At 36.9% G+C, this 12,543-nt stretch overlaps 1 protein-coding gene across 1 annotated transcript in view; it reads left to right on the forward strand.

The window, feature by feature from the left end:
* Positions 1 to 8,259, forward strand: part of LOC149551895 (hexokinase-1-like) — a 55,172-nt gene extending 46,913 nt beyond the window's left edge. The window contains exons 8-9 of the mRNA XM_089787398.1: positions 7,439 to 7,520; positions 7,664 to 8,259. Of these exons, the coding sequence (XP_089643524.1) occupies positions 7,439 to 7,520; positions 7,664 to 8,005 (424 nt within the window). The 3' untranslated portion in view covers positions 8,006 to 8,259. The remainder of the gene's footprint in view (positions 1 to 7,438; positions 7,521 to 7,663) is intronic.
* The last annotated feature ends 4,284 nt before the right edge of the window (positions 8,260 to 12,543 follow it).

Raw genomic sequence — 12,543 nt, forward strand, 5'->3', positions numbered from 1 at the left:
GGACTGAAGATAAGTCACAATTGGGGAGATATCATCCCATATGCAATTTCCATAGTATTTAGAGTGTATGTTTTTTTGGGAAGTGCTACCATACCAAGTGCCTTTAAAGGTAGGGATTTCTGAACTCCTATGGCATATAGGTTTGCTAGAAGAAAGAGAATTATTGGGCAAATCCAAAGGTACATTCTTTCCTCAAATTACTATTGTGTATATTTTTTTTTTTGTCAAGAAGGGATGGAGACATATAGAAAACCTTTTAGACAAATATTAGATGGCTCAATCCCATTCTTGCTTTATAGACCTAGAGGGTTTTTATGAAATATTTAGAGAGAGAACAAAAGCCAAATCCCAGAAGCACACTATTTATTTTCTTGAAGATATAGTTAGAATAGGTTCTCATTACAAGAGCAGGAGGTTAGAAAGGAAAAGTGGAAAGTATATAGCAAAGTTCTTGATTTCATAAATGCTTTTGAGCTAGATTATGATCCCCTTGCTGATAGAAAATATTGGGGTGCAAAGATAGATATGCTTATGGATAATTTTGTTGGTTTCATGCAAACCCTAAATGAAAAGAAAGCAATCCTAACCCAAACTTATGCAGACAAGGCAGCTGAGGTAGATACTTGATTGGCTAATAGATTAATTATAAACCCAGGCAAATATACATTACAAGAAAAGCTGGGTATGTGGTAGCAAAGAGTGTATAGCCTGTACCTCTTTACAATAGAACTTTTTGAGAGCCCACCTCCTGCACTTGCTTTCAAGAGACAAAAACTAGAACAGGGTTCCTCTTTTAGGGCTGAAGAGTATTCTCCCATACAAATTCCTCTGCGCATAGAAGATGAAATATCTTTAAGGGAACAACTGAAACAAATGGGAGGGGAGAATGACATTATAATCACCACAATAGATTTAGAGGAAGGAGTCCTGGAGGAGCCCCCTGTACCTACACTAGCCCTCATTGTGGGAGATTTTAGAGGAAAAGAGATTGACCCTGTAGTGGAGAAGGCATCTAAGAAGTTCTTAGATGATGAAAATTTTATTAAATCAAGAGCTTTCACTCAGTTTTTGTGGAGAAGAAACATTAACAATTTTGAGGCAAAATGGAAAATGATTAAAACAGAGCAAAAATGGAAAATGATTAAACAGAGCAATCTGATAGGCAAGACTCTGAAATTGAAGAATAGGTCAAAGCTGACCTTATAGAAGAATTTGCGCATATAACCCTTGAAGGGGGTAGGCAGCTATTGAAGGATTCGGGAGTTTTGATATTACTTGAGTGGGACATTGCTAATGCAATGATTTTTGACTTAGTGAGGAAGGCAAAAGACACCCAGTTTAAGACTGAGGAAGAAGTCTTACAAGCCCATAAGGGGTTAAAATGTAGTGATGACCATCAAGCCTTGGTAATAAAAAAAAAAAAGAAACAACCATAATTCAAGAGGTTTGTGATTTTGAGCATGTAGGCAACCTTATGGTCTATAGGGCAGAAGAGGTGGAGAGTGATAGAGTTGCTAGGATGACCAAAGAAATAGCAAATTTTGGAGCTGTAGTTGCAGCTAAAGACAAAAATAAATTCCTAGAGTTAAATGCTAAATTTGAAAAGGTGCTAGAGGCTTATGAAGAAAGAGGGAATAAAATACACCAGCTGGAAAGAACGATTGCTCAAATGGAGAGACAATTGGGGAAAAGAAAAGTAGGAGAAAGATCTAGTCAGCCAAGGATTACTTATCCTCCTCATCCTCCAATTGCACCTTTGAATACAACTCCCATTGTAGATATACAGCTACCCCATAGAAACCCCAATTGTACACAGTTGAAGATTTTGAGGAAGAAAAGAACAAATTATGGGCCATGCATGTGGAATTGGATGTTTAGTATGAAGATAAAATAAGAAATACAATTATGTATCTAGTGGACAGGGTGGGCTGGCTTGCATTTTATGAGAAATTGTCGAAAGTAATGGATATATGGAATGAACTGAAAATAATGAGGACATTTTGAAACCAATTGTGAAAAAATGGAACAATAGGGATAGTGATGTTACCATTTTATTTTGTTTAGTCATTAGTCTTTCTTCTGAACAAGTAGAAAAAACATTTGATATGACTAATGACCTTTCTGATTTTGATAATAAAAGAATTGCACTACAGAGGAGAATCATCAATTATTTTTCAAAATATCTTGATAAAAGTTTTGGGATTTTCCCTCATGCACTTAAGGTTGTAGATAAATTGGAGGATAAAGAAGAATGGGAAGGAGTTGGATGAATTGATCTGCATCAGGTTAAATAAAGTCATAAATGAAAATGATCTTATATGGTTTGCCAAGACAATTGAGGAAGTTGTGCAAGTTCAGATATTCTTTGATTCTTTTAAAAGGGATATTGATGAAATTGAGAAATTAGGAGAGGATATCCTGAAGAAACAACATGAGATATTGAACTTCAACTGGACAGATGATTCACTTTTTAACAAGTGGATGTCACATCTCGCTCAAGCAAATCAATTAATATCTGAAGAAACTGATGAAGATGGTGCTGATCCAAATGAATTACAGATAATTGATGCACCAACTCAAACAGAAGAAACGGAAGAAGAGCAACCAATTGTAATTGTTGATTTGGCAGTTCAATTTGATGATTTGGAGGGAGGGCAATGAGTCATAATCAATTTTCAGATATGGGAACCTGATTCATCACATGCAAATCAAGTGGTTCCATATTTAGAGGAACAACAGATGCATCTAGACCAATCATCACATGAAGCCTCTCAACAGCAAGAAGCTGCAACAAAAATGGCCCCACAACGAGAAGATTCATGATAGAGACATTCTATTGCAGCAAAGCAAGGGAACACAAATTTTTGTCTTATTATGATAGCGACCTTTTGTTGTAAAATCTTTTTGTCTTAAGGACATCTGTCATTCTTCTCTAGGCTGGAAGCTTGTTGCATCTTATACTATATAAATGAGATCTCAAGGCTAGAAAAAGGGTCTGAAACTTATGTAATTTTTAGTTTTATGCTAGTCTTGCATTTGGTCCAGTGAGTCTTAGTGTTAACTTTGTGATGTATTTTTCTCTGCAAATCTGAGAATACATTGACATCGAAGGATCATGTTGTCTATCTTGAGTTATTAGGAGTTTACATCAGTGTTGTATAATTTTCAAGGAGAATTACTACAAAGGGAATGTTATACCATATCCGTTTTCTCTGAATTCTGTCTCCATTGTTATGTGCTAGTTATCTTGAGGTTGTGTGAGCAAGGTTTATGCAATTTAATGCAACTAGAATAGGTTGTATATCAGTTTGTTGTTGCTTTTCATTCTATGAATTAAGTAAATGCTTCCATAAAGTGATAGGCTTTCCATTCATATAAGAAGGATATTCATAAGAACGGGGTTTAGGGTTAATTGCTGATATAATTGATTGTAAGGCAATTAATTAACTCAAAATTGTTGGGTAGACTCTGAATGCCAATGGATAGGGCACTAATCATTTATTCAGTTGCATGTTGAAGAAATCATGGAGTTGCATGAAGCAAAATTTTAAAATCAAATCAATTTGTACTTTCATGTATGAAGAATTTAATTGATGGTCAGCACTCGTTTGCAAATTAATCTCCGTGTTATAGTTAGCTGCTATAACCAAGCATTATCTGCAAAACTAAGAAGAATTGTGACCAATATCTACTACAAGGGATGAGTGTGATGAAAGAATATCAGTGAATGAACGAAATGTGAAGAAAATATCAAGTATCAAGCCTTTTATCCCTAAGGTGCACCCGCCTAAGCTTTGCAAAGCTTAAAGAGTAGAGAATCCTTGTGATTTTAATGTTGTATCTGGATCTGATGAATTATTAGTTGAATATAGGAGGTAGCTAACCCTTAGACCAAGATTTATCCTCTGAATTCTGGTATCAGGTACCTTGTTGCTTGGTAGTTTTGAAACACCAACAAAATCACTAGAGGGTTTAATTAATCAATTAAATAGGATATGTCGACCATATAGGGACGACATTGGCTAGGTATGAACAACTGAATCACTAACTCCATGTGCCACTACCGAGGATATAAATCCTACACACTAAACAACATGTTCAAGTGCAATTGCATATAATAATATAGCCAAAGTGATAAATGCATTAAATAACGTAATTAACCATTTATTTAATTACATTAAAATAATCTATTGACATCACTCATTGCATCATAAAACATCTTAAAGCAAGAATCAAGTAATTAACCGTAGCATCAAACCAAAGTATCCAGAATCCAATAAGTTCATCATATAATCATAACAGAGTATATGTTTGAATACAAAATAACTAGATATCATCATAAAGCATCATGTCACATCAATAAGCATCATCATGTAGATATGATCAAACTGAACAACATAGCATCTTACATCTATGATACTAGTAAATCAAAATAAAGTATCTGACCATTAGGTCATCTCAAATGTCCTCAAACATGAGTATCAAAGTATTTCTCGAAAACAAAATATAACAAGGTACAAGATGCAAACACGGGAGGCACTACAAAAAGGTTCAGTTATAGGTCGCTTCCTTCCTTTTCTTTGTAAATATTGTACAATAATATTTTTTTTGTGTTCCCTTTTTTGTTTTCGTATGTGTTGCCTTTTTTCTTTCAGTTGCCTCCCCCGCTTAGACTCTATTGCCCAATGGATAAGGCATAGGTGCGTTCTGTTTTTTGGGTTCTCTTCATCCTTTCAGTCCTTGTCCCTATTTAGAGCAAGTGTTAGTTGCATTTTCTGCACCCTTTAGTTTCAAAACTTTCCTTTTCATCCTTCAAAGTCACTTGGTCCCTCTTTTCCATAACCTGCAGTGTCACTTGATCGGCCCTTGCAATAACCTTACAAGCTACAATCTTGCTTTCAGCATTTTCTGTCCCCATGAGTCGGTCGCTATCTTAAATTGGTAACTTCTGATCCATGCTTTGAAACATCGGCAAGCAAGCACCTGCCACTGGCGAGCTCTTTGAGGAAAGGACATTATGGCATTACTTTGCATTAAATAAGGCGATTTAGAGGCAACCTTTCAAAGGAAGCATGTTTTTTTGAAAATAGTGAAATTAAGTCTTTTCATGAGGTGGCATCGTACAAAAGCTTAATTTCTTGTGTGATAACTTTATTAATGAGTTGATTGGGCCTATTATAAATGTAATCTTTGACCACCTTATTTTTCAACAATCATCTAGCAAGCTCCATCAATTCAGAATTTCTCTCATGTTAAGATGGGGATTCCACTACCAAAAGGATACAATTATGAAGACTCTCAACCTTAGCTTCAACTAGATCTTTGGGAAACTGTGATAGAGGAGGAGTATGATGTCTTCTCTAGCTTGTACGTTGCTGCCTAGGACCTGAGGACTACCATCACCTGCTATAAGAGGGAGATTTACGAGTTGGAACTAGAAAGAGAATATGCAAACTTTGGTTTTATTTTGGAAGATGTAAAGGATGACAGAGCCTTGGACTTTATGATGGACCTCCTCAATATGCTCCACATAAATCCAGAAGGTGGGGAAGCAGGAAATGGAGAAAACACAGAGGCCGCTCAAGATAGAATATAGCTGTTACTTTGCTTGATAACAGAATGCCTGCAGTTTTAGTCTTTGTAACTGTCACATAGTTATATAAGGAAGTGTTGTAAAAATTGTAGTGTGGGGGGGGGTGGGGGGTGCGGATAGAAAGAAGATTTTTTTTTCTAATAAAGGCACCTTTTTCTGGATTTGATATCGGTGATGAAAAAAACTGCAATCCTTTTGTTTTACCTAAGAAGGTAATGGAAATTTCGTGCTACCACTCTCTGGGCCTCTGTTTCTATGTGTTCTAGTGATTACTCTCAGATATTATCCAATTTTGTGCAATATGTTATCTTTAAATAACAACTGTTTGCACTGCAAGTTTACTCTCCTGTGCTCATACTATGGTTCTGTTTTTTTATAATTGAATTGTGCTTCATTTTTATTATTTTTCCATCTTGCTGGTAGTTAGTTTGTATATCTTATATGAGGGAGTTCTATCTCTAAAATTCAGAGATGGGTCAGTGTACTCTGCCCCATCTGTCTGTTGTGGGTGTTTTATTGCATCTCTTTTTGGGTTCGTGGAGTCAAATGCACATTTGAAATTAAGGTAGCCAAACATCCACTAACAAACTGTGATTGGTATAGGGTCCAATTCCTGTGAACCAGACATCCTAGTAATAAAGTAATTATCCCACATGCATGGGAGGGTAGGAGTTGTCATTATCAAGACTATGTATGGTAATCACTTCCCAAATGGAAGGCATATTAGACATTTATAATTGGAGTTATGTTCTTTTAGGAAATTACTCCCTTAAAATGGTGCTGCAAAGATAATAAAAGCATTCTGTTTCATTTCTGCATATTTTTGTGTGTTCATATTATTGTCTTGCAGGTTCATTGAATCATGCATCCTTGGAAGAAAGAGAGGTTAGCTGCTATTCTCTTGCACAAGGATTGATCATATAACATAGCATATTTTTGTTGTCGCTACATCTTCAGTCTTTCCAAATAGGGACCTGTAGTATGTAATATAAACATATGGTTCTAAGGAAAGGTTTTGGTAAGGTCAAAAAGAGCATTCTATAACTCGCATATAAAAGTTCTAATGTACAAGCCATTTCAGCCTTATATATTGGTTCTTATCACATAAGTCTACTCACAATTAAAGCCTTGTTTGACCAGTTGCTTTCTTTGGACATGTGTTTTAGATATTTGCAAGGACAGCAGTAATTCCATCTGGCATGTACTGCCAGGTATCATCTGCAATGCAAATAAAATGCTTAGGATTCTTGGAATCAGGTTGAGCAGGTGTGTTGGGATCCCGTTGTTAAATTTGGGGTTGGAAGATTGTTGAGAAAACTTCCTCTGATGAAAGCATCTGTGCCTACCTGTATTTCTCTGATGCAAGGTAGGAATGTGAAATAGTAGAACCAAGGCTTATTAGTCTCCAGAATGGAATTGGAACACATTAGTTTGCAGGTATCTTAGCAAAAGAAAAAAACTGTGCCTGTCGCCTACTATGAATCCTTCCTTTATAGAATGCATTTAAGTAAACTTTGTTGTGCTTTATATTATCAGTGATCACAGATTATTTTCACCGTGAGAAGATTTGTCAACATTGGTTATTGATATAATTCAAAAACAAGACCTCCTTTGAGTATGATGTGGTATAGTGCTGCAGCCATATAGCTTTTAACTTAGGGCTTAATTCATTTTTTCTACGAAATAGTTTTTTTACTTATGCAGATTTTAAATCTTTTATTTGAATGAAAAGGAAATTGACATAAAATAAAAACAATATGTACCATGCCATGGTTTATTCTTTGTTCCAACTGTAATGTGTAAAATTCAACCACTGCATTTACAGTTGATCTTTGCCATATGCAGCACTCCACATATGTCTATTATGCACAGTGACACCTCTTCTGATCTCCAAGTGGTTGGCAGAATCCTTAAGGACAAATTGGGGGTATGATAATTTTATCAAAAGTTTCAACTACGAGGGAATTTCATGCTTCTTTTTTCTTTCCTTGAGGTTAGCTTGCTCTCCATTTAACAATAGTTTTCAGGAGGTCAAGCTTTTGTTTACTTGTATCCTGACATGTTTTCCAGATCCCAAACTCTTCATTGAAGACACGCAAAATTGTTGTTGAGGTTTGTCGGATTATAGCAGAGAGAGGTGCCCAACTGGGAGCAGCTGGAATTGTTGGGATTTTAAAAAAAATTGGGAGAGATGTATTTGAAACTAAAGAGGGGAAAAAAACTGTTGTTGCGATGGATGGTGGGCTCTATGAGCACTATGATCTTTTCAGACAGTTTCTGGAAAATACTGTTACAGAATTGCTTGGAAGCAAGGCTTCAGAAAGAGTGGTTATAGAACATTCAAGGGACGGCTCAGGTATTGGAGCTGCTCTGCTCGCTGCATCTCACTCACCGTACTTGCAGGAAACTTGAGACTGAAAGTTTGATATTCAAGGCATACTCATACCCTAGTTCAGAAGGGTTGATAATGCATCTTCTTGTATTAATAGATAAGATAGGCTTATTTTAGTGCATCTTGAGCATGTCAGTCAGATGCTGCGATGCAGTTATTTTCCTTAATTTTGCGCTTTACTCTAATGATCTGTTCAAGAGGTAATAATTTATCGTCTTGTGTATGGCTCTCTTTTGAAAATGAAAATTAGAAATGTAGAAACTTTTGTTATCAATTTTGACTCGCACTTTTCTTCAGTTAATCTAGAAATTGTTCATAGCAAATAATTCTAGTTCTTAGTTTAAAGATGAAAAAGTGCAGCCTCTAATTTTTTTTTTTAAAACAGTTTATTAATCGATAGCAATGCAATTTGATTGAATCACATTTTTAATCAAGAAAGTTGGATTAAAAAACGTTCATATATGAATATCTGCTAGACAGTGACTGATATTCAGCATTAATTTTAAGTACTGAATCATAGACATAGTAACTTAATGAGAAATTATTCATAGCAAATAATTCTAGTTCTTAGTTTAAACATGAAAAAGTGCAGCCATTTTTTAAAAACAATTTATTAACCGATGGCAATGCAATTGATTGAATCACATTTTCAATCAGGAATGCTGGATTAAAAAACGTTCATATATGAATATCTGGTAGACAGTGAGTGATATTCAGCTTTAATTTTAACTACTGAATCATAAACATAGTGACTTATTGAGAATCAACATGCAGAAAAAATCTTGATAGACAACTCAACCAACATGTAAAAAGGCTGAGTTAATTCTATACACTGTCGCTGAAAAAGAATATCTAACAACAGTAATTGTAAATTGATGATTTTTTCAGATGAAAATGCAGCCAAGGTTTAGTCTCGGGCTTTGCCCATAATCCTGTACGCAACAAGATTAGAATCACCTTCTTTGACTCTCATTGAACATTTTGGAGTTCATTTCTGCTATCACCAAAACTACTACTTTCACAGGATGCTATCTCACAGCTTCTTTTGACTGTGCCAATGCTTTCCCCAACCTCTACCTATTTTGTTATATGGATGACGTAAAAATCTCTAGCAGTTTAACAACTCTGTTTAAATTCACTCAACTAGCCTTAAAATTATAACCTTGAAAATGATCTGGGGCATATGCTTAGATTCCCAGTGGACAATTTTTATATGAGAATCAAAATAAGCAGTATGGTTTATGTAGAAACTTCTTAAGACAATTAAATTGGCAAAGGTAAAAGATGTAGAACTAATTAGAGAACGTATTTATACTCATCTATCTATTCCCAATATGGCATATCCTTGAGAAACGCGTATGGCTGTTTATCTTTTATATATGCAAGCTATATTATAGATGTGAGAATGCATGGAGACCAAAAGCTGCTAGGAATTGAATCTGTTGGCCCTCAAAATTGCATGGTCAATTCTGAGCACTATTGAAAAATTCAGGCCTATAAATGCTTCGTGAAGCCTATGTACCTCGCAGTTGAGTTAATGCGTAAATGGTGTTTAATGTTTCTAACACCTTCCATTCAGCCTGTCTACCTGTTCCATGAAGATAGATCATCATTCTGAGCTATTTGGCGGAGTCCTTTATCGAGCATTTGTCAAATTTGCAATTCTGCCCGTGTCAAACAGCGACAGGAGGCTGTGTTTGCACCTAAATATCTGCACCCAGAAATGCGTCATGACTTACCCCTTTGAGAGTGTCTAGTATCCATACATGATAACCTATGTTTTAGATTTCGAGTCGTTTGGAGTCCGTTTGACTAGGTTTTGAATCCCTCAAAGTTGGTAGTTTACTGTTTTCACACAATTGCAAAATATTCAAAATTCTGGGAAGCCCTGTTTGACGTGATATAACTTTTGACCAGTTGACTCAAATGTTGAAATTTTTTTTTGCGTTGCATTGTACACGTCAGAGACTTGTTATGTGTCAGGTTTCATCTTTTGACGAATCCGTTTGATATGTTTTCAAACGCGATTCCAAACGAGATTTCTAAAGTTTTACTGATGTCAGCACTTGCAGATTTGTCAGTACCCCTGTTCATGGCGTTATAACTTGAAATCCATGATTGGCAAGATCGAATGGATTGTACCATTGTGTTGTCCACTGAAAATACTACAAGTGTGCCAGTTTTCAAATCTTGACGAATCCATTTGCACACTTTTATGGGGTCATTCCATTTGTAAAAATTGTTATCTTGCCATTGTTTCCTGTCCTGCAAATCCAGGTAGCCAACTTCAGACGATTTCCATTTGCGTCTTGTTATTCGTCATGAGCCTAGATCGTGGATCCATAATGTCCTCATGACAGAGTTTTAATGCCCCAATTTTCGTCTTTCCAAGTGTCTGTTTGCCCAGTTTTCTAGGCCAAATCCAAACCCAGTTAATGGTTTTCTGACATGTTTGTTTGCAGGTGAATTTAAGTTGGCAACTTCAGGGGTCGATATCTTTTGATCCCGATGTTGTCATACTATGAGATCTGACAGGGCTGTTGAATGTGTCAGAGGGATGATATACCTTGAGTTTCAGAGTTATGTCAGATGTTTGAATTAGTTTTTAAGAACAGCTTACGAGCCTTGTCATCAAAAAGTCACAGTTTTCAAAGAGCAGAATAAATGTGTTTTCAACGATCAATTTGTGATCAAATTTGACTCCAGTCAATTCGAGAGGGTCTGTGGATCAGTCTATAGATCAGCTGTACGTAAAACGAATTTTTTTTAGCCGGACCCACTTTGGGGTCCGACTGATTTCATCAGAACTGATAAATGTGTGCAAGTCAAAGATCTTTAAAGAGGATATTTACTTTGATTGCTTGATTAAAGTTGAGTTTATAGAATCTCAAGGTCAAGGTAAGAGCTCTTAATTAATTAAATGGCGAGTTTGAAGGTCTTGTGTATGACTTAATTTGGATGGAGATTCTCACTTTGGAAGCCCAGTATGTTGATGCCAGTCAGTCTCACGGGCCTTCTCGAAACAACTTCATTTTGTTAGCTTTTGTCAAGACCAAGCTGCTGAAATCTCTGGATGAAGCATGCATCTTGGAGAGAGAAAACATGTGTTGAAGAGCTCGAGGTGTGAGTAGGAGGTCGATTCATCCAGCGGATGGAATTACAAGTTTTATGATGGTCAAGTTTGTTTACAAGCATAAAACATATGAAGTGGACCAAAAGTCGAGAAACTTTGAAATTAAATGGTGGCAATCAAGTAGAATTTCGGGGAACTACAATCGAACAATTTAATAATAATCCTGATTTAAAGCTTCTTTTGACCTCCATCAAAGCATAAAGAAGTAGAGTAGCTGGCTAGTAAAGAGGGTCTCCCATGTTTTAAGAAAAGAATTCCGCATCCAAAGTCCCCAAGGAAAGGAAGTTGTTCACAAAGGAGAGTCACGTGCAGGATGAAGAAAAGGGGCCGGCTAGGGAGTGAAGCCGCAGATGTTGAACGAACAGAAAGCAAACCAAGGAAACACCAATGTTAAAAAGGAATAGCCCAGTTTTTGCAAGAAGAGAGAACCTGCGTGAGGACAAGGGAGGCGTGAAGAACAAGAAGATTAAACATTAGAAAAGACGCTAGTTTAGAGAAAACAAGGAACCCCAAGTGTTTAAAGAAGAACCCTGCAGTCAAGCAACCCATTCACGCATAGCAGAAGAAAGCATCTATCAACGATGCAAAGGCACCATTTAAAGGAGGACAGGGTCAAAGGGAAGGCCATGCCCAGTGTAAAAGGGGGCAGTTGGCACATATTGATAAAGGATCATGCAAATTCTAAGGAAAGCCGTCCATGACAAAGCAACCATGTTTAAGTCATGTTGCCATGGGAGGAAGGCAGCGCCAAGCAGGTAAGTAAAAAACGCAATCAAAGAACTCCTGCCATGAATAAGGAAAGCCGCCCTCCACTTGCAAAAGGTCATTCACGCCTAGCAATGGAGAGAACTCACAGTAGATAAATGAGGTGCCAGAACAGCAACGAAGGGAAGATGCCTTTCCAGGCAGTCAACGACATTAAAAGAAGCTGTAGGCTTGCATGCAAAAACATAGAAAAGAGCCCCACGCAATAAGAATGGAGGCTCAGCTTTAAAAGAAAATCGAAACTCCTTACGCCAGTATTGAAGACTCCATGCACAGAGCTCACGCATTGTTTGAAGTAAGCCATGGCTAGGAGAAACGATTCAGCTAAGAGCACAGGCAGTGGAAAACGGTCAATGGCATATATCCCACATTGCCTGTGGGTGAGACTTCTAAAGTCGTTAAATAATATCTTGTGTGCAGTATGTAATGAATTGAGAAAGAGGCCTTTTGAAGGCAAACCTCGCGCGGGACCCAACCTAGATGTTAGCTGGAGGTGACATCATTGTGTCACAACTTATATTTTAAGCGAAAGTGCAGAAATGTTGATGTGGCACCAAAAACGACGATTGAACGAGAAAGCGACACGTGGATTGATCCGACGCATTCCGCATCCCCGCAATATGAAGTTGCGCTCGGTTTAAATAATGCGGGAATGCGGGC

This window comes from Cupressus sempervirens, chromosome 6 (genome assembly GCF_028749045.1).
Source record: "Cupressus sempervirens isolate cs-2001-9-10 chromosome 6, ASM2874904v1, whole genome shotgun sequence".
NCBI classification, from domain to species: domain Eukaryota; kingdom Viridiplantae; phylum Streptophyta; class Pinopsida; order Cupressales; family Cupressaceae; genus Cupressus; species Cupressus sempervirens.